The 27,061-nt window shown below is 46.0% G+C and overlaps 1 protein-coding gene across 6 annotated transcripts in view; it reads left to right on the top strand.

Annotated features, from left to right (window-relative positions):
* The window catches only part of PTPN3 (protein tyrosine phosphatase non-receptor type 3), a 109,564-nt gene extending 102,906 nt beyond the window's left edge, over positions 1 to 6,658 (top strand). For all 6 annotated transcript variants that reach the window (XM_060101254.1, XM_060101253.1, XM_060101252.1 and 3 more), the window contains 4 exons: positions 1,886 to 2,014; positions 2,914 to 3,059; positions 3,537 to 3,672; positions 5,320 to 6,658. In XM_060101254.1, the coding sequence (XP_059957237.1) occupies positions 1,886 to 2,014; positions 2,914 to 3,059; positions 3,537 to 3,672; positions 5,320 to 5,397 (489 nt within the window). In that variant the 3' untranslated portion in view covers positions 5,398 to 6,658. The remainder of the gene's footprint in view (positions 1 to 1,885; positions 2,015 to 2,913; positions 3,060 to 3,536; positions 3,673 to 5,319) is intronic.
* The last annotated feature ends 20,403 nt before the right edge of the window (positions 6,659 to 27,061 follow it).

The following is a 27,061-nucleotide window of genomic DNA, read 5'->3' as shown; positions in this document are numbered from 1 at the left end:
CAGAGACCATGACGGTATCTACCTCATAAGATTGTTTGGAGACCCAGATAAAATAATGTCCATAAAAAGCACCATTTAGTGCTTAGCATATACTGATCAAAAGATAATAGGCATTAGGGAATCCCCTGGCAGTGCAGTGGTTAGGGCTCCGAGCTTCCACTGCAGGGGGTCTGGGTTCAATCCCTGGTCAGGGAACTAAGATCCTGCCAGCCGCACAGCACGGCCAAAACTGAGGTTCAGAGAAGCGAAGTACCTTGCCCAGGATCGCAAGTTAGTGGAACTTATCAACCAGGAGGGAAACCCAGGATGTGCACAAACTTCTTGTTCTGTCCCCTACATCCCCAGTGCTTAGAGGTCCAAGTAGACCTAAAATCTAAATTTGATCAAGGAGTAAAGAGAGTCCAATTCTGGTCAGATTCACTGGGAGTCTCTGGAAATAGAGGTATTTGTGGCTCAGCCCTGCACGGGCTCGTCGCTTCAGAGCGAAGCTTGCCATCAGCTGCCCTGTGGGCAGGACTCTTGGGAGCCTGCAGCAGACAGCTACACCCCCACAGATGAGGAAGCAGATGCAGGCCTGCTGGGTGTTGGCTCTGCCTCGGCTTCTATGGACAGCAGTCCTTCGTGTCTTGGAGAAGCTGGGAAGCAGCCACTAACCCAAATATCCAGGTTTAAGGTTTACGAGTAAACTCTTAACGCCGCCTTTTCAGCAGCATGCTTTAATTTCACATATTCACTGTGATGTTTGAAAATACGAATAGAAAAGCTCTTTTAAATTACGTGCATCTTTTGGTTTATACCCCCTCTCAGCTGTAAGTAAATGTAATTTTTACCCAAGTTGATGTAGCTGTAGGCTTGGAGAGAAAATTTTTTTTGAACAAGTCAGAATTTGACTTGATGGATCTGTGATGGGATAGGCAGCTTGGCCCTGAGCTTCGCTTCGAGGCCAGAGGCAGGAGTGAGACTGCTAGGGAACAGGTTTCAGGATTTGGAAGGGGGAAGAGAAAACGGGAGGGGCCGTGGGGAGCCATAGCAGCCCTGGACCTGGGGCAGCCCACTTAATCCTGCTCAGCCCGGGTTTCCTCCTCTGCTGTCGGGCGCGTGTCAGCTCCGTAGGAGTCGTATACGAAAGCACTGGTGGGGCCTGCGGCAGCAGTGGTGAGAACGGCCACCGTCACCGCTGACCTGCCCCCCCGCAGTGAGCCTGGCACTGCACACCATCCTCTCCAGCCTCTGTCACCCTCTGGGAAGCAGGTGCTGGCCTGTCTTTCAGGTGAAGAATGTGAAAATCAGAGAGCTTAAGTAGTAGCAGGTTCAAGGTCATAGGGCTCACCGTGGAGGAGAAAATGATCGTAGCAGACATTGGTCTGGCTCCCAGATGTGTGCTCTTAGCGGCTATGCCTTGAGGAGTTCCACCTCAAGGGGGTGAGGAGTGGACGTCGAAGGAGGGATGAGGTAGAAAGGGGTGTTGAGAGCAGAGAAGTGGCCAAGGGATGGGGGTGTCGGGTAGAGGTCGCTCCTAAGTGGAGGCCCCATGTCGGAAGCTCTCCTGTTTCTCCAGCAGTTGGACCCTGGTGATGAAGAAGAAAAGTCTGTGTGCTCAAATTCCAGCTCCAGCTGGAGTGAGAGCTGTGGCCTGGCCCCTGGCGGGTTGACCTCCCCACCCCTCCCCAGCTCCCCAGAGGAGGAAGGGAGGTTCCCCGCCCACCCTCAGAAAACAGACACAGCACAAGAGTGGCCTCGCCTGCATCTCTCTTCTCCCAGCAGCTCTGAGTACCTGGTGCGAGTGAGAGGGCTCTGGCCAAACATCCATCCCGTCTGCCCAGTTAACCGCCACGAGGACCGCTGCACAGCCGAACCTAACCCCTACCCGCTGGTTCCCTTGCAGACCAAATGCCACCAGTACTGGCCCTATCCTCCCGAGGTCATGGAACACGGCAGCTTTCACATCCGCTGTCAGTCAGAGGACTGCACTATCGCTTATGTGTTCCGGGAAATGCTGGTCACGAACACCGAGGTGAGCATTGCATGGGCGGCGAGTGGTCCAGGAGAGGGCACGGGTTAGAGGCAGGTGCTGAATCAGCATCCACCGTGGACCCGGTTAGCGCCCTACTTCTAGGTCAGTCTGTGTTGTCACCTGGTGGGCATTTCAGTAGATGTACCGACAGCCTGGAAAAGAGCCAGCACCCTTGTCCACAGCAGCATATTTCAGGTGGAAACAGCCCAAGTGTCCACTGACAGATAAATGGATAAACAGAATGTGGTGTATTCATACAGTGGAATCCTAGTCCCCCTTTACAAAGAAGGAAGTTCTGACACATGCTACCGCATGGTTGAACCTCGAAGACATTACGCTGAGTGGAAGAAGCCAGACCCAAAAGGTCAAATACTGTGGGACTTCTCGTATGTGAGGTACCTGGAGAAGTCAGTTCGCAGAGACGGAAAGGAGGATGGTGGTTGCCAGGGCTGCATGGCTGGGGAGTGAAGTTAGTGTTGAACAGGCACAGTGTTTCAGTTTGGGGAGATGAAAAGGTTCTGGAAAGAATTGCACATAATGTTTAACATGGTAAACTTCTTGTTATGTGTATTTTGACCATAAAAAAAAAGAGCCAACGTGGGTGGCCCTAATCGTAAGTACTATAGGAGCAAACGGGAAGAGATCACTGTGGGCAGAAGTGGTGGAGGAGACATAGGGCAGGAGGTGGGCCCAGCGGAACCCTCGAGAGTGGGTGTTTGGGAACGTATGGAAGGCGGGTGGGCAGGAGTTGGCAGTGGCCATGGCAGGGTGGTACCCAGTGGCAGAAGAGTGTCCTGAGACAGGAGCTCCCTGGCTGGAGGCCAGAGCAGGGCCAGGGTCCTCCTGTCCACCTGCCCACCATCCAGGTAACTCAGCCAGGCCACTCTGTCTCTTCGCAGACCGGAGAGGAGCACACCGTGACGCATCTCCAGTACGTGGCATGGCCAGACCACGGCGTTCCCGATGACTCCTCGGACTTTCTGGAATTTGTAAACTATGTGAGGTCCCTGAGAGTGGAAGGTGAACCCGTCCTAGTCCACTGCAGGTACTGTGGCTTGTTGGCTTTATTTTTTTTAATACTCATACTCCTTGGGAAAGGCCTGGAGAAAGTTGGCAGGCATCAAGCCCACCTAAATCCCACAAGACTAGATAATGCTTTTTACAAAGCTCTATTTGCTTTCTTTCTTCACAATGTCAAAAGATTTGGACAGGCTTGTGGTTGCAGCGCAGAACTGGAGAACGAACTCCCTCCCTCATCTTTCCCTCTGTTCCCAGCTGACTGACTTCACAGTAGATGCGCATAAGATGGGGGGCGGAGTTTGCACGGAAAGGTGGGTTTCTCCCCGTTGGTTTTTAAGCCCCCAGTCTGTTCAAGAGCACACCTTGAGCGTGTGTTTTGTGTTCTTTGAAGGTCAGAGGAGGAAAGCTCCCTCTGAGTAAACGTGGGAACTGGCAAGGAGCTGAGCTGGGCTGTGCAGAAATGCTGTCTGAGCAAATCCCATCTCTGCTCCTTTCCCCCCAGTGCTGGGATCGGTCGAACTGGTGTGTTGGTCACCATGGAAACATCCATGTGCCTGATCGAGAGGAACCTGCCCGTTTACCCACTGGATATTGTTCGGAAAATGCGAGACCAGCGTGCCATGATGGTGCAGACGTCAGTGAGTAGAAATCCAGTAATAAAAATACTAACGATGGCCAGGCCTGCACGAAGGGCTTTTGCAGGTCGAGAGACCAAGGCTCCAAGGGACCGAGTCACTTGCCCATGGTCACAGAGCTTGTCAGGGGCTGAGCAGTTCCAACACCCACCCCATCCGAGCTCTGCCCCTCGCTACCCTCCACTTCTGCTGCCTCGCGGTTTGTTTCCTGCCAGCCGCTTGGCCAGGGAGCAGCCCCGGTTGCACTCTGCATTGTCGAGCCACTGACCCATCATGTGTCTGTCCATCAGAAGTAAGCAAGGTCACCTGAGGGTTTCACCCCACCCACCTGTTCCTGGGTGAGCCTTTTGGCTCAGCAGATGTCTCACATGGCCCTACTCTCTCCTCTTCTGGGCTCTCTCCCACGTCACGCCTGGGTACCTGGCACTGCACGTGTCCACAAGAGGAAATATTATGGCTTCCCCCAGAGCTACAACAGGGGCAGTGGGGTGGCATGGAAAGTTCATGATTCACACTCCCCCACATACTGGGCAACCTTTGAATAGTGCCTTAGCCTTTCTCTAAGCCTCAGTTTCCCCATCTGCAAAATAAGGACTATCCCATATTCATTCATTCATCCGTTCAACAGATAATTGCACGAGCAGGAGAGACTTGAGCTTATATCTAGTAGAACTGGAGCACTTGACTATAAATCTCAGCAGCAGTGGGCGAAGTCCAAAGGGAGTCTAAGAACTCAGGGAGAGTATCAAAAGCTGACTTTGGAAAGTCAAGGCTTTCTGGAGGAATGGCCTCCAAGGCCATACCCCCCAATGGATGAGGAGAAGTTAGCAAAGAAGGGAGTGGGACTTGCCCTCAGCTCTGTGTCCTCACGGACTCATGGACCAAGCTCATAAGATTTCTCTAATGACCGTGAGCTCTTGTTTTAAATTCATGTGCACCCAGGAAACCTGGTTAAGAAAAAAAAAAAAATCAGGTTCTCTGCCCTGTTTTGTGGTATGGAAGACCTCATTGCTAGTTAAAGAATGTTTAAAGTGCATCTTCTGGGCACATTTTCCTGGCTGGTGCAGCTCAGTCTGAATGCTTTCTTGTCACCCAGAACACATCACTCAAATAAGTCTCTTAGGTGTTTGTTAATATAAAGAAGCTTACCCTGTAGAGCAGCTTTCAGTGGCTTTCCTTTGGAAGACAAAATCCAGACTCCTTATCTCAGTGCAAGGCCTTCTGCAGCCAGGTCCCAGCCCACCCGTGCCACCTTCCTACCAGCCCCGCTACCACCAGCTGTCCTGGGCCGGGAGCGTGAGCCCTGGCTATGCTCCTCTGAACGGACCACCCTTTCATTTCAACGTACACTGGTGTGTACATTGGAACGGCCGCCCTGCAGCAACCTGTGTCCCTCCCTGACTCCCCAAGACTGCCGGTCCCTCCCTCTGCCGTGTTTCCATGCCACGGTGCCCAGCCCTCATCACGTGGTGAGCTCACAGGTAGGTGTGTCTTCTCCACACCATGTCCCTGATTTAGCCCAGGGCCTGGCTCGGCCAGAGCTGGAGCTCAGGGTGCTTATGAGTGAGGTGAAAGAATAACTGTGTCTGTGGTCTGATGCAGCATTTGTGGAGCTGCTAGCCAGCTTGACAGCTTTCTGTTCCTTTCCAGAGCCAGTACAAGTTTGTGTGTGAAGCGATTCTTCGTGTTTATGAAGAAGGCTTAGTCCAAATGCTGGATCCCAGTTAAGATGACTGTGAAGACGTTCATTCCTCTTTCCCAAGGGCGTCCTCCTTCTCTCTGGAAGCTGCAAGAGGAATTTGTAGGCTGTGGGAAAGGAATGAGCATATTTGAACCCAGGCACTTTAAATTTCTATTAAAAGAAAAAGGTATCGTGTACATAGGAACTGTGTAGATAACGCATGCAGTTATAGCATCATTTAGGCCTGCACCTCCTCCAGAGAGAAATAAGCAGAAGGGAATCTCAGTTTGGGGCCTGTCCTAATGCCTCCCTCCTTCTCCGTCTCCATATTCCTGTAAACCATCCTTGGGCAATTGAGAGGGGACGCCAGCAGCCCTGTTGACCTCCCAGAAACGAGATGGTGTGGCTGTTCAGAGTTGCTTGGATGAGTTGTGTGTATATATGTATAGGACTAAGGGCTGAGCTTTCCTTGTGTCTGGGTGGAGCTGGAACAGTCAGTGTTCACCTGCCCTGATGCTAATGAGAAACCCCGTGAATGTACTGAACGGCAGAGGGGTGGGGTGTCAGGCCGAGGGGCAAGCGGTGCCTTTTCTGCCCTCCCTTCCTTGGTCCCATCTCCCTGCCATTTCCAATATTCATGTTTCTGAGAATCGTGTCCAAATGCCCTGCCTTCTCCCTGCATTAGTGACCCTCCTCAGGTTCACACCAGTGCCTGAACCGGGCAGTGCAGGTTTCGAGTGAGTTTTCAGTTGAGACTCTGAGAACAAGGACTCCCAGTGTTGTCCCACGTGTTCGTTTTTGGAGCAGGTGCCTCTTGCCTCTGCTTTCCTCTTGCTGTACACTCAGCACCCAGGACTGGAATCATCCACTACTGAATCTAAGACATAGATTGCTGCTACTTCGAGCTATTACACTTGAAACATTACAATTTTCCTGAGGGGAGATGGGATATCTCCTAAATATTCAGAATCTTTGGCCCTTCTGAGAAAAGATATAGTCGTTGAGCCATGGGAAACCCAGCTTCTAGAGGGTTGCCTGTGGAGGTGTGTGTGTGTCTGTGTGTTGTGTGTGCTCCCACGGGTGAGTGTTTCTCGGGATTCCTAACTTGATTCAAATTACAGTTGAGTTTATATAAAGAATGAGTCTCTGTATAGAAGAACAAATGTGTGCATTCACTCTTAGTTACAATGGTCTTCGTTTCATTTCAAAGGAGAGGATCAGACTATCTGAATATAAACACAATTTGATGTTAATTTATTCTAAGTACACCATGATTTTGATTGTCCTAAAGAATTCTGCCTTTGTTAATACTATGTTAATTTTTTTAAAAATTTGTGACAGGATTGTAGCAAATTATTATTTAAGGAAAATAAATTACGTAAACAATCTAAAGTGGTATTTTGAAATAGTGGTTTTATGTATCCAGAAGAAACAGCTAAGTGTCCAATTTCTTAACGGGATTTATAGAAAAAGGATGGTTTCATGTTATAGTGCACTGAAATGAGGCCGTTTTGATGTTTAGCAAACTGAACTAGTTGAGTCGTTTCCTGGTCATAAACTGGGTAAAGACCTTTACTGTAGGGGCCAGGTTTCTAAAGGTTGTCTCCAGACCGAGCATATTTACCGCCTTCTTTACATCTTTTCCCCACCGATGTTTTACTGTTAAATGACCAGGGTGGAGGAAGGTGCTGTGCCGTGTCATGAGCCATACTGTGCAACAGGAGACACCGAAGCCCCATCCTTGTCAGCGTAATGCCAGGCTAGCAGAGTGTAGCAGCAGAGTTTGGAGCTAAGGGGTACAGGATTTGGTTTCTGATTCCACTCAACAGCTAGCCCTAGGCCTAGTCACTTATGAGCTTTACCTCCATTTTCTCATCTGTAAAATAGGAGAAATAAATAATACTGAGGACTTTGGGTTGAATATGAGGATTGAATAAGATGATGCTATTAAAATTTTCATCAGCTGGAATCTGACACTGCTCTGGATGAATTACTTTGAAAAGTTAATTTATCAGTGACTAGCCCCCAAATCCATGAAACAGAAGTAGAATCAGCTGGGTTTTTGTAAGAGAAAATCGCTTTTCTTCTCAAGAGAACCAAGGGCACAAAGGAGTATCATACAAGTACTTCTGGACTCAGAACATTCGATCAGCCAGGCACCAAAAAAGAGGGAAAGCTGAAGTAAATTTAAATGCCATCAGGATATTGAGCAAATCATCGCCATTTGATAAAAAGGCATCCTCACCCTGTGTGTAAAAAGCTTGTGAAGTCTAAATGAGTTTGGAGATTTATTACGTTTTATTATTTTTTTAAGAAACAAATTGTTTCATATGGTTGAGGAAATGCTGCCATTATTTTACATCAATTTCCAAAAAGTTTACCGAAGGTTGCAACCAGCCTTTTTCTGCCACTGTGCGGACCAGTAGTTCAGACTCAGCAGATGTTACCAGGAACAAAATCCATGAAATCCTGGGGAAGAACAAGACAAGAGAGTTATCGAAAGGAATAAAATGTGCAAGTAGATACTACAGATGCTACCAATTAATTTGTGGAGTTCAAGATTCCTGCTTCATCACCTTATACACTTAAGCAATTATACCTAAGAAGCCCGTTTTAGCCCTAAGTGAAGAACGTCATCAAAATCAGGATAAACATTTTGCCTGGGAAATTGGGGTATGAATGGAGAAGACATTTACATGCTGTGTTCTGGCACTCTCGGAAGATATAATTAGACTCGTCGATGTGCAGACATAAAATGGGAGATCCTTCCTGGTGTCACTCCATAGAGCCTGCACTAGGTGTTTTGAGTTTCCAGAACAAGAGATCCAACTCAATTTGATTGGGGGAGGAGCGGGGAGGGTTGGATCACAAACCTGGGCTGGTCTTTAGTTCCTACCCCAGTAACTTATACTTCAGTTTGCTTTGAGATTAGCATAGATGCTGTTGCTGCAAAGTTGCTGGTTGATGTTTTTTGTTCCTCGTAGAAGTTATCATAGAACCGGAGGCAACGAAGAGACAGCGTCGATGGGAAAGGGTGGGCAGAGGCAGGATGTGGGTCTAGATTAGACTTAGACAAGATGTGTCGCCCTCAGCCCTCACTTTCCTTCTAAGTAAAAGGGGGAGTTTGGGCTCGAGGGGACAAGCTCTGGTTGTTTTCAACATCTGCCATTCTGGGAGTCTGTTCCAGAGAGTCAAGGTTAATCCTAAACCAAAACCTCCAGTAAGCTACTGGAGAGAGATGTATCATGTTTCTGGAACTTGTCTCCAAGAGCTGGTCCCTCAGACCTTGGCAAAGACTCTGACCTCAGCCTGGGAAACCAAGCAGGGAGGGAGTCTGATGGCCGGGCTGCCCGGCATCTCTATAACTCACGTTCCGTCTGGAGCAACCAAGGGTTTTGTGTTGTCATGTAGTTTTGAAAAGTATCTTAATTGATTAGCAATATTTTGTCTGTAAATTTGGAGTGTTTTTCATTCTGACCTGTTCTTTCAGTGACTCTACTGAAAAACAATTTGATCAATATAAAAACATTCAAGCTATGCAACACTGTTATTGTGTGTTGACATTTTTATTCTGATGTCTTGATTTCTGGAAATGTTTTCTCATCTTGTTTGCTTTTTTTTTTTAAGTAAATGTTAACTCTCTTGGAGAAGAGTGCTCTCTGCCATCTCCACCTTCCCTTGGTGAAGGATGACCATGGACAGCCTTGACCTTGTGTGGCAAGTTCTAGATCAGAATTAGATTCAGCTGTCATGACAACAGTAGCTTACACAAAGTAGAGGTTTCTTTACCCTCTCCCATGCCGGGCTGCCAGGTGGCTGCATGATCCCTAGGGTCTCAGGTTCCTTCTGACGTGTTACTTGGCCATTCCCAGTATGCAGCTTGTACATTGAGGTCCGCGATGGCAGCTCCAGTCGTGTTCACATTCTAGCAGGCAGAATGGAGGAGAGAGGAGGAGAAAAGCAAGACCCTTCCCTTAGGGCGTGTCATGTGAATGTTGTGCGTCTCATCAATCCGAACTTACAAGGCCATACCTACCACAAGGGAGTCTGGGGAAGATAGTTTTTATTCCAAGAAGCCATGTGCCTTACTAAAATTCAGGAGTTCTGGGAATTCCCTGGTGGTCCAGTGCTTAGGACTCGACGCTTTCACTGCCGAGGGCCTGGATTCGCTCACTGGTTGGGGAACTAAGATCCCACAAGCTACATAGTGTGGTCAAAAAAAACAAACAAAAAAAAACTCTAAAACACATAAAAATTCAGGAGTTCTGTTTCTGAGAAACAAGGAAAGAATGGGTTTGAGGGACAATTAGTGGTCTCTGCCATAGCTCAACCCTTTGGTGTCACCTTTCTTGTCTCACGTTGTCCCTGAAGTAGACAACTCAAACCCCAGCCAGGTATGGCATGGATCTAAAGCCAAAATCACATTTGAGTGATTTGTGGTCTTCTCCGTCAGCTCTGGGTGGCTTCTTGTGGTCTAATGATCTATAAACTCACTCAAGTTATTTTCTCCCAACATAGCCCATAAACAGTCGTGAAGTAGAAACAGGAAAACAGCCATTGAAAACTCATTCATAAGAGGAGAGAACAGGAAACTGCTGCAAGGGGTTACCCAAGCCCACTGCAGGAATAATGAAGACGCCTCTGGCCTGCCATCGAGTCCCTTGGATGGTCACCTGACAGCCCAGTCCCACTCTGGGAGGGACTCCTTGTCCACTGACCTCCCTCGCCACATCCAAGGTGGGGCTACAGAGCTTTTGTAGCCCTGATTACTCCTGGGGCAGTTTGGGGGGTGCCCAGGGTTGTGGTTTCTCTGCCAATAGAATTCCACCAAGTACCCACAGCCGAAGATCTGGTCTAGACCGGTGTTCTGTGCTCTGGCTGTGCTTCTCAACTTGAAGGTAGTGACTTTGGGGCCACCTGACCAAGAAGTTTGGGTGGGAAGGCAACACCCACAGTCTGATCTTTGGAGCTACTGGTTTGCATTTTCTAGCAGAGAAGTCTTGAAAATGGCTTGCTGCCCCAGCCTGTCTCCTGCTAAGGCTGCCACTTCAAGGCCACTGCTCTTAATAGCTGCAGTTTGGAGAACAGAGGCTGTTGGCATTTTCTATGCTTCAAGATTTTAATCAATTTTGATTACAGGCTAGAGACAGTGCCTCCCTTGGTAAAGCAGGATTGCCTTCCATCTCTGCTGCAGACTGTCTGGCTCTAGCCCCAGTTCATCTCACTTTTATATGACTTTGTGAAAAGCAACAAGGAGCAACATTCACACTTTTATCACTCTCCCACCATTTCCTCTATTGCCGTGACCTCTGTCAGCATGTGATCCATCCAATTTCATCAAATGTTTAGCCATTATATAAAAGACAATATCTATTCTTGACATCCACTGCCTACCAATTCCACTAAGCCAGTACTATGTTTTAGATGTTATTTGCAGCATCCCATTATCAGTTATCAAATTCTGAATCCAAAAGCCAAAGTAAAGGTGGTTGGAGCAAAGTACAAGTTTACTTCTCACATAAACACAGGAGTCCAGAGCTGGTACAGTGGCTCCATGATCATTGGGACCTACGCCCCTCCAATCTTCAACGTACACCTTCACCTCATAGTCCAGAATGGCTGATCCAGCTCCAGCCATCACATCCATGTTTCAGCCAGAAGAAAAGAGGAAAAGGGACCAAAAAAAAGAATGCCCCTTCCCTTTAAAGTTAATTCCTGAAAGTTCCATAGACTACTTGATTAACACACAGTTAGCCAGAACTTGATCATAGGGGTGCATCTAGCTGCAAAGGGGTGAGGAAATGCAGTCTTTACTCTGGATGGCACTCTACCCAACCAAAATTCAGGAGTTTTATTATTGAAGAAAGGAAAATGATTATTAGGGCATAATTAACAGCCTCCCCTACAGATTCCTTGACTTCAGATCTACTGAAGGGCTGACATATGAGGAGTTAACACTGCTCGAGACCCAGCACACAAGAACAAGTGCAATTATGTCACTTAAGCAAAACTGACCCACCATCCTGAAGAACAGCACTGACAGCTCCTAACGTGGTCAGCACTCATCCATTACATACATGAATCATTTGAATAAGAATAGATGGATAACAAACTTAACCTCTTTTCTAGAAACTCCAGATCCCCACCATTCCCCAACCCCAAATTATACAGGTCATTCTTCTTCTATGGCCACCCTTGTATCCTTTGCTAGTTAGTCCCTATGCCTCTAGATTCCTCTCATGGTTGAGGAAGCCACCAGAATTTCTCCTTAGGCTACCCCAGGGCTTCCAACATCATTGTCCGAAACAGAGGAAGAGCCAGAAAAGAAGACTTGTTGGGACGCAGTGGCAGAGGTCCGAGGAGGAATGGTGGCAGTGAAGACAAGGTAGGTGGTCGTAGTCCAGACATATTTAAGAGGAAGGAGTATGGCTTGATAACTGGTGGGTGTACCAAGGGAGGAGCCAAGGATGGGGCCAGTTTCCAGGTTGGGCAACTGGGTGGGTGTGGGAGCTGCAAACAAGGAGAACTAGGCGTGGGGAAGATGAAGAGATTGTTCTTTGGGTCAGAGGTCTAACATTAGAGACACATGTAAACCAGTCAGAGGAGTCTCACACAGCTATATCTGAACGTGAAAGTTTATTAAAAATGGTGTAGACATTTCTGGGTCCTGAGCACTGCAAACAGCCACAGTAGATGTCTTCTGTGCCACTCTTGTTTGAATGTTAGTCCATTCAAATGATTTCTGTAATCAAATCCAGTTATTAAAATAGCCCATCTGGAGTGAATATGCAATTGTCATAGTCTCCTCAGGCTGCAGTAACAAAATACCATCGACTGGGTGGCTTAAACAGCAGACATTTATTTCTCACAATCCTGGATCCCAGGAAGTCCAAGATCAAGGTGCCCGCAGATTCAGTTCCTGGTGAGAGTTCTCTTCCTGGCTTGCAAACAGCCGCCTTCTTGCGGTGTCCTCATGTGATAGAGTGAGCCCTGATGTCTCTTCTTTTTATAAGGGCACTAATCCCATCCTGGGGGCCCCTCATGACCTTATCTAAACCTAAATATCTTCCAAAGGTCCCATCTCCTGATACCATCACATTGGGGGTTAGAGCTTCAACATAGGAATTTGGGGGAGGACGCAATTCAGTCCATAGCAGCGAATTCATATATTTGATCATAACTGTAACCAGAGGTCCAAGTTCTGAACTTCCCCACCCCTCCTCTGCCTGCCTGAACTCTCGGAGACCTCACTCTCCCCTAGAGCCCCACAAGCAAGACAGACCACAAGAGGGCAGCACACTGGGGCTAAGGAGAGATCCCCAACCTCGGTCTGAACGTCAGCCTCTGCTGGTCGGTGGTCTCAGCAGAGGTGTTATGCATGATTTTCTTTACTAGTGTTCAGCATTACCCTGGCCCCCTCCAGCCTGAGGGAACAACACTTCTCCTTCCTGAGAGGGTGGGGTAGTGGGATGGGGCAGGAGCAAGGGAATACCCTCTTTCAGCCCCCATCAGCAGTACCCACCCCAATGCATTTCCAGAGTTATGCATCCCACCCCTCAGCCAGGTGGCTCCCGGGCAACCTCACATTTTTGGCATTTCTGTTCCTCCATTGATGATGATATGAACCATATTGTGCCCAGTTATGCCCAGCGGCAGTTGCAACCATGCTTCCTCGCACTGACCAAGGGAACCATTCGGTCATCTGTCCTGTCCTGGAGCCCCAAAGAAAACCCCTCAGTGCTTGATGGGTTTTTGGCCTAGGCTGAAACACTCTACCCCACCTGGAACTCCATGCACTTCTCACTTGCACTTTGAGAAATGGGTCCCTCATTCCTGTTGTCTTTCAGAACTGCTCATTTACCACCCAGTGCCAAGCTTGAGGTTCTGACTGAACATTTTCTGAAAATAAGCCTCATGCCTCAGAGGCTTTAACTTCCATCCCATCATTTAATGCCAAGCAGACAATTGTGAATAAAGGGAGGAAAGTCTCTCCCCTGCCCACTACCTGCTACACACACACACACACACACACACACACACACACACACACACACACACACACACACACACACACACTACCCCAGGCAGGAAGGGGAAGGGTGGTAAGTGGTGCTCTAAAGTGGTATGGTCAGTATCAATGTCAAGATCAGATCTCGGAACTGGTCCCTGTGGACTCTACTGCATGAACTGCTGACACCACAACACCACTGAACCCCATCCTGCTTTGGACACTGGATGAGCTGCCCCTGCAGCTGCCACCCTCAAAGAATGAACCCACACAGTCCCTGCTGCCTGTCATCTCTGAGTCCTGGGACAGAAGCTTCTCACTGGCAGAACCTAGCTTATGAGCCCAAACCTAGCTGCAAGGGAGGCTGGAATGCAAACATGTGGCATTTTCAGGGTCTGTAATGGGAGATGCAGGAGGGGATCTCTGCCTTGTGTGGTAGAAGTGTTTCCAAATTTAGAAGCTGGATGACCAAAACCAAATGTCCACTATAATCCACTCCTTCTGCCTTCTAATACCCTTCCCATACTTCTAAAACGTAACAGTGTGCCTGCCTGACATGGAACGACCATCCCTTATACAACTGAAAATCTGCTCACCCTTCCCCAAGAGGGGTCAACCAGGACGTTTATCAATTACAGCAGCAGCAATTCCTTTTCTCCTGGGTCATGATCTAACTCAATTTCCTATACTATATGGACTAAATTGTACATGACAGCTATCAGCATACCCTATAAAACAGTACAGGAAAAAGAAAGGGGAGAAGAAAAATTAGATTAAATATTTTAAAATATACACAACACAGCCAGGAAAAAATACAACAGAACTACGTGATGTGTAAAGGCATTGCCCACAGAGGAGACCTGTCTGGACTCTGTCCAGAGTGTGAGGTCAGAGTGACCTTCAGGGCCCTGGCCAGGAACTTAGCTCTTAGATTTCACCTTAGACACCAGGTGCATGGTTTTGGTTGCAGTGAGAGACCTACCTGGCAAAGGCAGAGGTGTGTAAATGAGAACAGGCTTGATAGTAATCAAGGCCAGTAAGTCAAGTTTCTAAACAAAAGGCATGCATGCTATTTATAAACTAACCATAAAAACTCAGAAACCTGAAACAAAAACAACTGAGAGATGCCTAGAAAAATACATTCTAAAATAAAAAAAGTTAGAGTCCTTCAGCAGTCCCTTGTTTCTTGTATTAAATCTGGGTTGTCCTCAATAACAAAGAACTTGTAGGAATTCTAATTTTGGCTTATGTAGGCATTGTCCAAAAGCACAGGGAGAGCTGATCCCTTCCCCACAGATGGCTCCACCTCCAAACGCCTTTATTTCTATATTTTACTGCTTAAATAAATTGGCGAGCCCTCCCCCACAAATTCTTTTATCATCTTCTTTCTGCCTCATCTCAGGAAAAGCTCTCCTCTCTCTTTTCTTCATAACATTGAGAACTAAATAAAGAAGTTCATAACAGGATTCTTCATAAAGGATTAAGGGTGGAAACCACCCAACTGTCCATCAGCTGTTAGATGGATAAACAAAATGTGGTCTAGCCATACAGGGGAATGTTATTTGGCCATAAAAAGGAAAAAAGTTCTGATACATGCTACAACATGGATGAACCTTGAGAACACACTAAGTGAACAAAACCAGACCCAAAAGGTCACATACTGTAGGATTGCATTAATTTGTGTTGTCCAGAAAAGGCAAATTCATAGAGACAGAAAGTACATCAGAAGTTGCCAGGGGCTGGGAAGGAGGGGGATGAGGAGTAACCGCTAATGAGTACGGAGTTTCTTTGGGGGGATAATGAAAATGTTCTGAAATCAGAGAATGGTGATGGTTGTACAATGTGAATAAATTAAAAACCATTGAATTGCACACTTTGAGATGGTGACTTTTATGTTAAGTGAATTTCATCTCAATTTTTTAATTGTTAAAAAAAAACAAGCTAAACTAAAAAACAGTGTCATCAGTCCCCTAAGTTGTTCTGAGAAGTAGGTGGTTGCAGATGTCAAAACGATAAAACCATTTGCAAACCCACCAACCCAGTAACTCCACTTCTGGGAACCTGACCTAAGGGAATAATTTAAAGGTTTTGTCTTATGATATCAAGACAGGTTTTAAATATGTCCTTGCAGTGAGATGTTTTTATAATAGTGAACATTTGGAAACAATCTCAATGCTCATCAGTCTGAGTCTGGCTCAATAAAGTTTGGTGCATTTTTGTTATGGGATACTGGGTAGCTCTGAAAGTCGATGTAGATATCCACACACAGAAAGGATCTTGTGATATCTTGATAAGTAAGTAACTCAGGATGCAGAATAGTATTACTGTGTGATTCTAACTATAGATAAAGTCAGTATATTGTGGTGGCCAAGAATATAGATTGGGGAGCAAAACAATCTAGATTCAAATCCCAGGTCCTCACCATTTGCCAGTTTTAAGTCCTGGGGTTAGATAGCTAAGCCTGTTGTTTTCTAACTTTTCTGTGTTTCACCTGTGTTTTCTAACCTTTCTGTGCTTTTCTAAGCTTCAGTTTTCTCATCTATAAACTGGGGATAATAATACCTATGTCATAGGGTTGTTGTGAAGAGTGAGTTATTATGTGGAAAATTAGACCATTTGTGGTGCATAGTAAGTGCTGTCTTGGCTGTTACTGTTTTAGATAGATAGATAGATAGATGACAGATCAAAGAGACAGATAAAACAGATCCAAGATAAATAGATACATACATAGATAAATAGATACACAGATGATAGCAAAAAGTCAGAGAGGGGGTGGGGAATCCCAATATGTTAAGAGTGGCTGTCTCTAGGGATAGGGTAGTGGCTGGATTTCCTTTTCTTTTTGCTTATCGGTATAGTCTAAGTCTCTGCAATGAACATGCATTACTCTAAAAATTACTATATAATTTTTAAAAAGCTGGAATATTGCTACTGATGCACATATACTGAAAAAATGAAAAACATTGAACTTTGCAGTGAAATTAAATGTAAGAATCAGACTTTAACTCCGCCTTGTGTCAGACAGGACTCTTCTGATTGAAAGTGACAGGAAGCCAACTCAAATTAGCTTAAACCAAAAAGGAGGACTCCTAGGCAGGACACTAGGGCAGTGTCAGCGGGCAAGGAAGACTTCAGGAAGTAGGGCAGCTCAGCGGAGGGAATGGATTCTTAAATCCTTTTGTTTCTGCTTCTCTCAGTCTTCATTATCTTGATGCCTTCAAATGGCCTGGTTGATGGCGGATCCCCATAGCTCCAAAACCAGAAAGGAGCGAGCGTTCTCTCCATGCCCATTCAGGGCTTCTCAGGGGAGCATTCTGATTCAGGTTAAGGGCTCGCCCCTTGGACCAATCACTGTGATCCTGGAGTTGGTCAGTGAGTCACAGCCCCATCCCCACAGAACTCGACTAGACTCAAGAGTGGGAACAGCTCCCCAGAAAAAGAAAGAGTTATTCTGAGTAAAGGCGAAAGGGCCCTGACAATTAGGTCAGGCCCTATAATGAACCTGTCACTGGCCAAAGCACTGGCCTCATTGCATAAACGCCTGGAGGGTGTCCAGAGGCCTCCTCCAGAGTCCCAAAAGTTACCAATTCCTGCCTCATCTTATTCCAATTTAAACTGTATTACGTCAAGGACCCGTCTTCAAGAAAGACCTTTCAATCTGTTTCTACTTTGATTGACGTCACTCTCGAACAGTATTCTAGTGGTTAATGTTGCAGATATGATGTGGATTAAATGGATAGGTCAATTTGGAATTCCAAACCTTCCTCAGAAGATGACCTGGTTTTTTTTTTCATTTTTAAGATGTTTTTTGATGTGGACCATTTTTTAAAGTCTTTTTTGAATCTGTTACAATATTGCTGCTGTTTATGTGTTTTGGTTATTTGGCCATGAGGCATGTGGGATCTTAGCTCCCCGACCGGGGATCGAACCTGCACCTCCTGCATTGGAAGGCGAAGTCTTAACCACTGGACCACCAGGGAAGTCCCAGGTGGTGACCTGTTTTAACACACCTCTTCCTTTGCGAGCTCGAGAAGGCCTGTAATTGCCCACTACTCTAAGGAGGAGGGTCTGTTTGCCTAGGACTCCCAACAGTGTCTTCTTGCCCCCACCCCACACCAACCCGGCAGGAATGTGACAACTTCTACCCTTAGTAATTCCTGCAGTTAGTTCTATCTTTTCTTTTCCTCATAACCACATGCCACACGCCTTCCCAGTCATCCAGGTCCAGCTCAAATGCTCTCTCCTCCAGGAAGCCTTCCTTGCCTGCCCCTTCCTGAACTAGAGCCATGTTTCCTCCCCTGTGATGGCTTGGAATATGATGCCTCTCGAGTCACTGGTCATGCTCATCTTATCTCCTTACTGGAGAGAGAATCATGCTTGGTTCATCTCTGTGCCCCTAAGGACACACACATAGTGATAAGCAGTTACCAATAATGCCTGTTGAATGGATGCAGGCCAATACTCTTTACATGGCTGATCTCAACTAGGATCCTGTGCTCCCTAACACTGTTCCTCTTCTATGTTACTTTATACCCTATCACCCTTATCCCCATGGCAACAAGTTTTTAGAGGGGATAGGGGAGATGGAAGAAAAAGATTTCTAGATCTGATCACATAAAAATTCAGGATATCATAAACAGAATAAAAAGGTAGTCAAGAAACTGCGAGGGCTTCTCTGGTGGTGCAGTGGTTAAGAACCTACCTGCCATGCAGGGGACATGGGTTGGGGCCCTGGTCCAGGAAGATCCCACATGCTGTGGAGCACCTCAGCCAGTGAGCCACAACTACTGAGCCCACATGCCACAACTACTGAAGCCCACACGCCTAGAGCCCGTGCTCCGCAACAAGAGAAGGCACCGCAATGAGAAGCCCCTGCACCACAACGAAGAGTAGCCCCTGCTTGCTGCAACTAGAGAAAGCCCACGTGCATCAGCGAAGACCCAACACAGCCAAAAATAAAATAAATTAAAAAAAGGAAACTGAGAAAAATATTTGCAACAAATATGACAAATTGAAATAAGAGATGCCATTTTTAGCTTAAACTTGGCAAAAATAAAAGTTGTGGTTTTGAAGCATATTTAATGACAATTTTATCAAAAATATTTGAATAGAGAAAAGCCTAGAAAGTCAACACCATTTTAATAGTGATTAGGTCAAATTTTTGTGATTATGGGTTGTTCTGTTTTGCTCTTTTCCAATTGTTTATAATAATTAATAAGCATTACATATATAATCATAAGAACAAAGAAACAGATGCCACCTTTTGCTGAATTCCCTATAAGATAAAACTCCATGTTGCCAAGGAAGTGGTGAGATGAGGATGTTGGAGTATAAATGGGTACAACCAGGAGGACAGGATATATTAAGTACATACTAACAGTATATATTAAGAACTTTAAAAATGTTGACATTCTTTAGCTTAACTTCTATATCTAGCTATTGACTTAATGACTGTAATAAAACATGACTAGGAAAGACTACTTTTAGTCATTGAGTCTAATGATTAGAATAGAAAGTGACTAGGAAATCAGACAGATGGAAACAACGATTTACATACAGCAATATTCATTGCAGAGCTTCCTAAAATATGAAAAAATTGGAAAAAACTAAATGTCCAATATCAAGGATATGGGTTAAGTAAATTATGGTCCTATAATGGAATAGTATGCAATCATGAAATGCCAGTTGTAAAGAATATTTAAATAAGATAAAAAATGGTTATGATATAATGTTCAATGTAAAAACTCAAAAAAACCTAGATAAATAGTGCGATCTCCAAGGTATGTACATGTGTATGTGCATACACATAAAAAGGGACTCAGAAGATTGTACCAACATGTTAACAGTGAATATCTCTGGATTTATGAATTATGGGTGATTTAAGTTTTTTTCATAATTACCATGTATTTTTTATAATCAGAAAAAAATAATTTTTATAAGGTCCCCATGATTTTTAACTAGTCACAGGTTTAACTAGTCACAACCTAGCTTCACAAATGCACATTACTTTGACCTAGTAATTCAAACTTTAGGAACAGATTCCTCATGTATATTCAGTTATTCACAACAGCACTGTAATGGCCAAAGATTGGAGACAACTTGAATGCCCAGCATAGAGGTCTAGTGAAGTTAATTATAATACAGACTTACAATGGAGTCTTCTGCAGTCATAAACAAGAATGAGGAAGGGCTTCCCTGGTGGCGCACTGGTTGAGAGTCCGCCTGCCGATGCAGGGGACACGGGTTCGTGCCCTGGTTCGGGAAGATCCCACATGCCGCGGAGTGGCTGGGACCGTGAGCCGTGGCCGCTGAGCCTGCGCGCCCGGAGCCTGTGCTTCGCAACGGGAGAGGCCACAACAGTGAGAGGCCCGCGCACCGCAAAAAAAAAAAAAAAAAAGAATGAGGAAGACTTCCCTGGTGGCGCACTGGTTAAGAATCTGCCTGCCAATGCAGGGGACACGGGTGCGAGCTCTGATCCAGGAAGACCCCACCTGCTGTGGAGCAACTAAGCCCGTGTGCCACAACTACTGAGCCTGTGCTCTAGGGCCCGCAAGCTGCAACTACTGAAGCCCGTGCGCCTGGAGCCCGTGCTCCGCCGCAAAGACAAGCCACCGCAGTGAGAAGCTTGCGCACCACAACTAGAGAAAGCCCACGTGTAGCAACGAAGGCCCAACACAGCCAAAATTAAATAAATAAATTTATTTTAAAAAAAGAATGAGGAAGCCCCTTATTGCTTTGTCGTTATTATTATTCTATACTTGTATATTGTTCTATAATATTAATCATAGTAAATATTCTATACTATTACTGTATTATTATTATTCTATACTAATATAGAATGCACTCCAAAATAAAGTGTTAAATGAAAACAGCAAGACAACAACAAGGTATAGAGGAAACTTCCAATTGCGTAGAAAGGGAGAAATGAATATGCATGTATACAGATAGATAGACTTGTCTATAACTGTATCTATAGACACTTGCTCCTATAGGCACAAAGTAAGTCTGGAAGTTACACAAGAAACTGGGAACACTGGATGCCTCTGAGGGGGACACAGAGGTAGGAGAGAGATGTTTTACTATAGACCCTTTGGTACATTTTGAATCAGGAATTGTATTGCCTATTCAACATTAAGTAAGGCATAAAACTAGAATTGAAATGAACAACCACTGTTTCCTTGGCATCATTGTTAAGAGAGAGATGTTTTACTATAGACCCTTTGGTACATTTTGAATCAGGAATTGTATTGCCTATTCAACATTAAGTAAGGCATAAAACTAGAATTGAAATGAACAACCACTGTTTCCTTGGCATCATTGTTAAGAGCTTGGATGGTGGATTCAAATTGCCTCAATTTAAATCCCAACTGCATTGCTTGATGACTGTGTAAACATTAGGGAAATTTCTTAATGGCTGTAAGCTCGTCTCCTAAACCACATAATAGAGGGTGATAATAACTCCTGCCTAGAGGGATTGCTGTGAAGATTAATGAGATTATTAAATGAGGGCTAAATGAGATAATCCATGTAAAGTGATTTATTTTATACATAGCATTTTATTTTTAATCCTTGACTGCCTTGGGGATGGCCCGTCCACAGGTCAATCAGAATATTCCCTGCCTCCCCAGAATGGGACCTACTGCATGAGCTTGTGCAGATCGAATGAATTAATATAATTGAAACCCCTGAAACAGTGCCTAGTTCATAGGGAAGTTTAACAACTGTTTTTCACAGAAACATCCTTTAAAAGGACAGTCCCATTTCCCCCTGACATCTCTGAATTCACGGGCTTCCTTTACTTCAATAATTTTATTATATCTTTCCTAGAATTTCTATGTAGACGCTTTTTTTTTTTTTTTTTTTTTTTGCAGTACGCGGGCGGGCCTCTCACCGCCGTGGCCTCTCCCGTTGCGGAGCACAGGCTCCGGACGCGCAGGCTTAGCAGCCATGGCTCACGGGCCCATCCGCTCCGCGGCATGTGGGATCCTCCCGGACCGGGGCACGAACCCGTATCCCCTGCATCAGCAGGCGGACTCCCAACCACTGCACCACCAGGGAAGCCCTCTATGTAGACACTTTTTAAGCCCATGTATTCTTTTCTCATACTATCCTGTTCTGGCTTTAGGCTTAAAGTATCTGTTCCTTCCTTTCTTTATCTCTTCAAACATTTTAAACCTGCTTGTTTTAAAGTTTCTTTCAGGTTGTTTTATTATCTTTAATTCTTGGGGTGCAAAGTCTTGTGCTAGTTGCAGCTGCTGACTGCTTAGGGCTTATGTCCTCACATGGGTTATATATGGATCACAAGCCCATCTTCATGGGGTTTCTGTGAGCACCCCAGACCCCTAACTGTGGAAGTGTCCCTATCCTGGAACTTCATGGAACCTGAGGTCCCCCGAGTTTTACCAGTTCTGGACAAGTTTTAACTTGTTCACTTGGAATCCACTTGGAAACCTCATACCATACAAGTGATGGGAACTCAGACTCCACGTCGGCATGTTGCCCAGAGGCAGGAGGTAAGGCTTTCTCGTTCTGCTCCCACGGTGAGGCAGCCTTGGTGACTCCTCGCCTCTTTAAGGCAGGTAACTCATTTTCATCTCCCTGAGAGCACAGAGCCAGTGGCTGGACTCCCCTCACAGGCAGGTATGAAAACTCCAGCCCTGAACCCTCAGCTTTAATATACTATTAGCGCCTGCCTTGAGCTATGCCTGATCAAGGTTGTGGCATGCTTGCTTCGTGGAGGGGGATATATCTATGAATCCATGATTATGCCGATATCCAAAGAGAGAAACGGGGCCTAGAAGCTTCAAGATGAGGCTGGGAGAAAGAAGCAGAAAGCTTCTGGCCTAAGTGACTTCCTGGAAAATCAATTTTCAAAAACAAAAGACACAACCCTGTGGAAAACCTCAAACAACTCTGTACTGAAAAGGGACTGGGAGGAAACAACCCCAAATGTTACCTGACCTGGTTTTAGTGTTAGAAAAATGAATAAATTTTCTTTCTACTCTTCTATATTTTATCCCTTTTCTATTCCCCCTTACCTTGGAGAACAGAAATCATAAGCCATTTTTTAAAAATAGTTTATTTATTTATTTTTGGCTGCATTGGGTCTTCGTTGCTGTGCGCGGGCTTTCTCTAGTTGCGGCGAGCGGGGGCTACTCTTCGTTGTGGTGCCCGGGCTTCTCATTGCGGTGGCCTCTCTTGTTGCGGAGCATGGGCTCTAGGTGCACGGGCTTCAGTAGTTGTGGTACGTGGGCTCAGTAGTTGTGGCTCAAGGGCTTAGTTGCTCTGCAGCATGTAGGATCTTCCCGGACCAGGGCTCGAACCCGTGTCCCCTGCATTGACAGGCGGATTCTTAACCACTGTGCCACCAGGGAAGCCCATAAGCCATTTTTTTAAAGTGTTTTTTTAGTAGTGATCACGTTGTAATGTATAGAAAATTTGAGTCACTATGGTGTCCACCTAGAACTAACATAGAATTGTAGGTTAATTATACTTCAATATAAAAAAAAGAACAGGGGCTTCCCTGGTGGCGCAGTGGTTGAGAGTCTGCCTGCTAATGCAGGGGACGCGGGTTCAAGCCCTGGTCTGGGAAGATCCCACATGCCACGGAGCAACTGGACCCGTGAGCCACAACTACTGAGCCTGTGCTCCGCAACAGGAGAGGCCACAACACTGAGAGGCCTGCACACTGCGATGAAGAGTGGACCCCACTCGCCACAACTAGAGAAAGCCCTCACACAGAAACGAAGACCCAACACAGCCAAAAGATAATAAATAAAACGTGACACCTTTATAAAAAAAAAAAAAAGAAAGAAAGAAGGTTAAAAAAAAAAAGAACATGTAATCACAGTTTTCTAATAGGTTCTGCAGTGAACAATGCTTATGTTGTTCAAACTAGTGATGCAAACACTAATTATTGATATAATTAAAAGTAGGATCGGGGCTTCCCTGGTGGTGCAGTGGTTAAGAATCCGCCTGCAATGCAGGGGACACAGGTTCGAGCCCTGGTCCGGGAAGATCCCACATGCGGTGGAGCAACAAAGCCCGTGAGCCACAACTACTGAGCCTGCGCTCTAGAGCCCGCGAGCTACAACTACTGAAGCCCGCGTGCCCTAGAGCCCGTGCTCCGCAACAAGAGAAGCCACCGCAATGAGAAGCCTGTATACCACAACGAACAGTAGCCCCCACTCGCCGCAACTAGAGAAAGCCTGTGCACAGCAATGAAGACCCAACACAGGCAAAAAATAAATAAAATAAAATAATTTTTAAAAAGTCTTTAAAAAAAAAAAGTAGTATACTGGGTTTCCCTGGTGGCGCAGTGGTTGGGAATCCGCCCGCCAATGTAAAAGACCCGGGTTTGAGCCCTGGTCTGGGAAGATCCCACATGCTGCGGAGCAGCTAAGCCCGTGTGCCACAACTAGTGAACCTGCGTGCCACAACTACTGAAGCCTGCACACCTAGAGCCTATGCTCCGCAACGGGAGAGGCCACGGCAATGAGAAGCCCACGCAAGGGAGAGTAGCACCCCCTCTCCACAACTAGAGAAAGCCTGCGCACAGCGACGAAGACCCAACGCAGCCAAAAATGAATAAATTAATTTTTTAAAAAAGTAGTATAAAATTTGGGGGAGAGGATGAGGAAAGAGAGGTGGAGTTATTAAATCTTCATCCCTTGTAACATTTACCATTTAAAAATTGCTTTTTCTCTTTTCTTATTATTGTATCTATATGAAATGATAGGTGTTAGCTAAACCTATTGTGGTAATCTTTGTACAACATATGTAAATCAAACCATCATGCTGTACCTCTTAAACTTATAGTGATGAATATCAATTATTTTTCAATAAAACTGGAAAAAAATAAGGTGATTTTCCAATCAGCTACAGCAGGGTGCTCAGGTGGCAGCATCGAAGCACTTCCTCCTGTCAGAGATTTTGGTGAAAAATCAGGGAGGGGCTGAGCAAGGCCTGTGCTTGGAAGTGGAAGGACTACGTTGGAGTCCCAGCTCTGTCACGTATTCTCTGCACCAACCATGAAAGTAACACCTCTTGGAGGCTTCTTCTCTCCTCTGCAAGCGGAGGTCTGTTCATCAATTCATTCATTCCACAGCTGCTTATTGAACATGAGATTTGCACTCAGTGCTGATGCAGGAACCAGGATGACCGTAAAGAACCAGACAGATGCACACTGGAAGCTCATGTTCTAAGGCAGCACGGTCCCACAGAACTTTCTAGCATGATGGAACTGTTCTCTGTCTCCACTGTCCAGTATGGTAGCCGCTAGACACACAGGGCTACTGAGCACTGAAATATGAGCAGTGTGACTGAGGGACAGAGTTTTGATATTTTATTTAAGTATAATTAAATCTAAGAAGACACAGGCCTATCTATTTAAAATAGATAACCAACAAAGACCTACTGTGTCACACAGGGAATTCTGCTCAATATTCTGTAATAACCTAAGTGGGAAAAGAACTTGAAAAAAGAATAGATACATTTATATGGATAACTGAATCACCTTCCTGTACACCTGAAACTAACACAACATTGTTAATCACTATACTCCAATATAAACTAAAAATTAAAAAAAAAAAAGCCACAGGAGGTTAGTCGCTACCGAACTGGACAGCATCATAAAAGGCAGATAATGCCTCTTGTCCTATCTCCTACAGTTTGTGAGAGGGTCAAAGCAATGTAAAAATGCAGCTGTGGGCATCCTCAGACGTGAAGTTGTACCTCCCTCAGATGGAGCCGGAGGAAGCTCAGGTGTGGGGACTTTTGAAACCCAGAGGCTGTTATTAAGGGCGCAGGAGTTGGAAGAAAACACTCAAATTGCTGGGCACGTGGTCTGGGAGCACCTGCCCCACGGGCAAGCTGAGGTGTCCCCATGGAGCACAGCATGTACTGAGGGAACAAAAGGTAACTAAACCGGTCCCAGGAACACCTGACTGCTTGCCGGCTCCCTTCTCTCTCCTGCTCTTGGCCCCAGGTCCCCACTTTCTTCCTGTGGTCCGATGTCTGGGGTTCAACTTCCCTTGAAAACGGGCTGGGCCAACCCATGTGGCTTCATTCCACACATACCCACTCTTCCCTCTGCTTCCTTCAACCCTTCTTTCCAAATCAAGCAGGTTTTCTCCTCAGCCAAGAACACAGGGGCAGCAGCCCCGCCTCCTTGCTTGACACAGTGTTCTGATTCTTGCCTTTTCCTTTCACCTGGGTTTTCAGGGCTTCGTTTGCACTGAGACCACCCTTTATAAATATACTGGAGTCCTTACTCACAAAGCCGACCCATCCCCCGACTAGCCCTGCTGAAGGGGAGGCCCTAAAGCCACGAGCCTTCCCCACCCGCTATGCCAACAACCACAGCTGACTGAAATGGAGGTGGGTTCCTGACCCAAAGTCAGCCAATCCCAAGGTTTGTTGGCAGCCTATGAGGTGGCTTGACTTGAAAAGGTGAGCTGGGCCAATCAAACCCTCTCTTGTAGGAACTGGTACAGAAATACCCAGAGAATGAGCGAGTTAGCAGTGGAAGATGAAGTTGAGAAGATGTTTTTTGTCTTTTTTTTTTTTTGGAGTACGCGGGCCTCTCACTGTTGTGGCCTCTCCCGTTGCGGAGCACAGGCTCCGGACGCGCAGGCTCAGCGGCCATGGCTCACGGGCCCAGCCGCTCTGTGGCATGTGGGGTCTTCCCAGACCGGGGCACGAACCCGTGTCCCCTGCATCGGCAGGCGGACTCTCAACCATTGCACCACCAGGGAAGCCCCTGAAAAGATGTTTTGAGATGGCATCAGGACCACCAGAAGTCATGGAAAGCCTGGCTTGTCAGGAAGCAGTCATACAGAGAAGATGCAGGGGAGTGAGGAAAGAGATGAGAACAGCTGTCCTGATGACTCTAGTTCCAGCCTTTGTGACTGAAGACACCTGAGAAATCTCTTGTGCGGTAAGTTGTCGTGTATCGTAGATTGGCTTTCCTGGAAGTGGGCTCTGAGAAGGAGGGTTGCATGCAGAGGAGTGACTGAGGGATGTTTTCAAGAGATACACCCATAAGAAAGTGAGGAGAGAAGGACTGGATTGGGGAAGAAAGATGAAATGCAGGTGCAACTGAGCCTCAGGTGATCCTCTGGGGACTTCTGGAGCCCTTCAGAGTTGCCCCAAAATTGAAGCAAAGGGGCTTGGCTTTTTACCATGCATTAGCCAATCATTGGCCACGGACCACCCTTAGGAGGGAGCAGAACCTGGAGGCAGGCAATTCTCTACAGCTGAAGGCAATTCCCACTGAGGTGTGTGGCTGATAGCCATCAATAGCCACTCTTTCCAGCACCTGGGGTACAGGTACGAGGGTACCGAAAAGGGGATCTGGGTGGAGCAGCATAGTACCTGTGTGACACATCTCACCACACACACACACACACACACACTCATGGTTCCTTGAGGGCAGAGATTATGTCCTGTTTTGTTTCTCACTTCTAGCCTGGCACCTGGTACAGGGTACTGTTAGATTTAGATTCAACAGATATACATTGAGCATCTATACCTTGCCAGGCACTGTGCTAGGCATACTGTATGGATTATCTCACAGAATTCTCAAAATGGTTTGTAAAATGCAAATCTTTGTAAAGAACAAATTTTTAGCAAAAGTAAAATTTGAATCCAGGATTTGATCCAGGGCTCTTGTCAAGACACCGTGTATGGCCAAGAGAGCTAAT

The sequence above is a fragment of the Mesoplodon densirostris genome, chromosome 6 (genome assembly GCF_025265405.1).
Source record: "Mesoplodon densirostris isolate mMesDen1 chromosome 6, mMesDen1 primary haplotype, whole genome shotgun sequence".
Taxonomy (NCBI): domain Eukaryota; kingdom Metazoa; phylum Chordata; class Mammalia; order Artiodactyla; family Ziphiidae; genus Mesoplodon; species Mesoplodon densirostris.
Note: the sequence above shows the minus strand (reverse complement) of the source record. Positions and strands in the feature narration are given on the sequence as shown.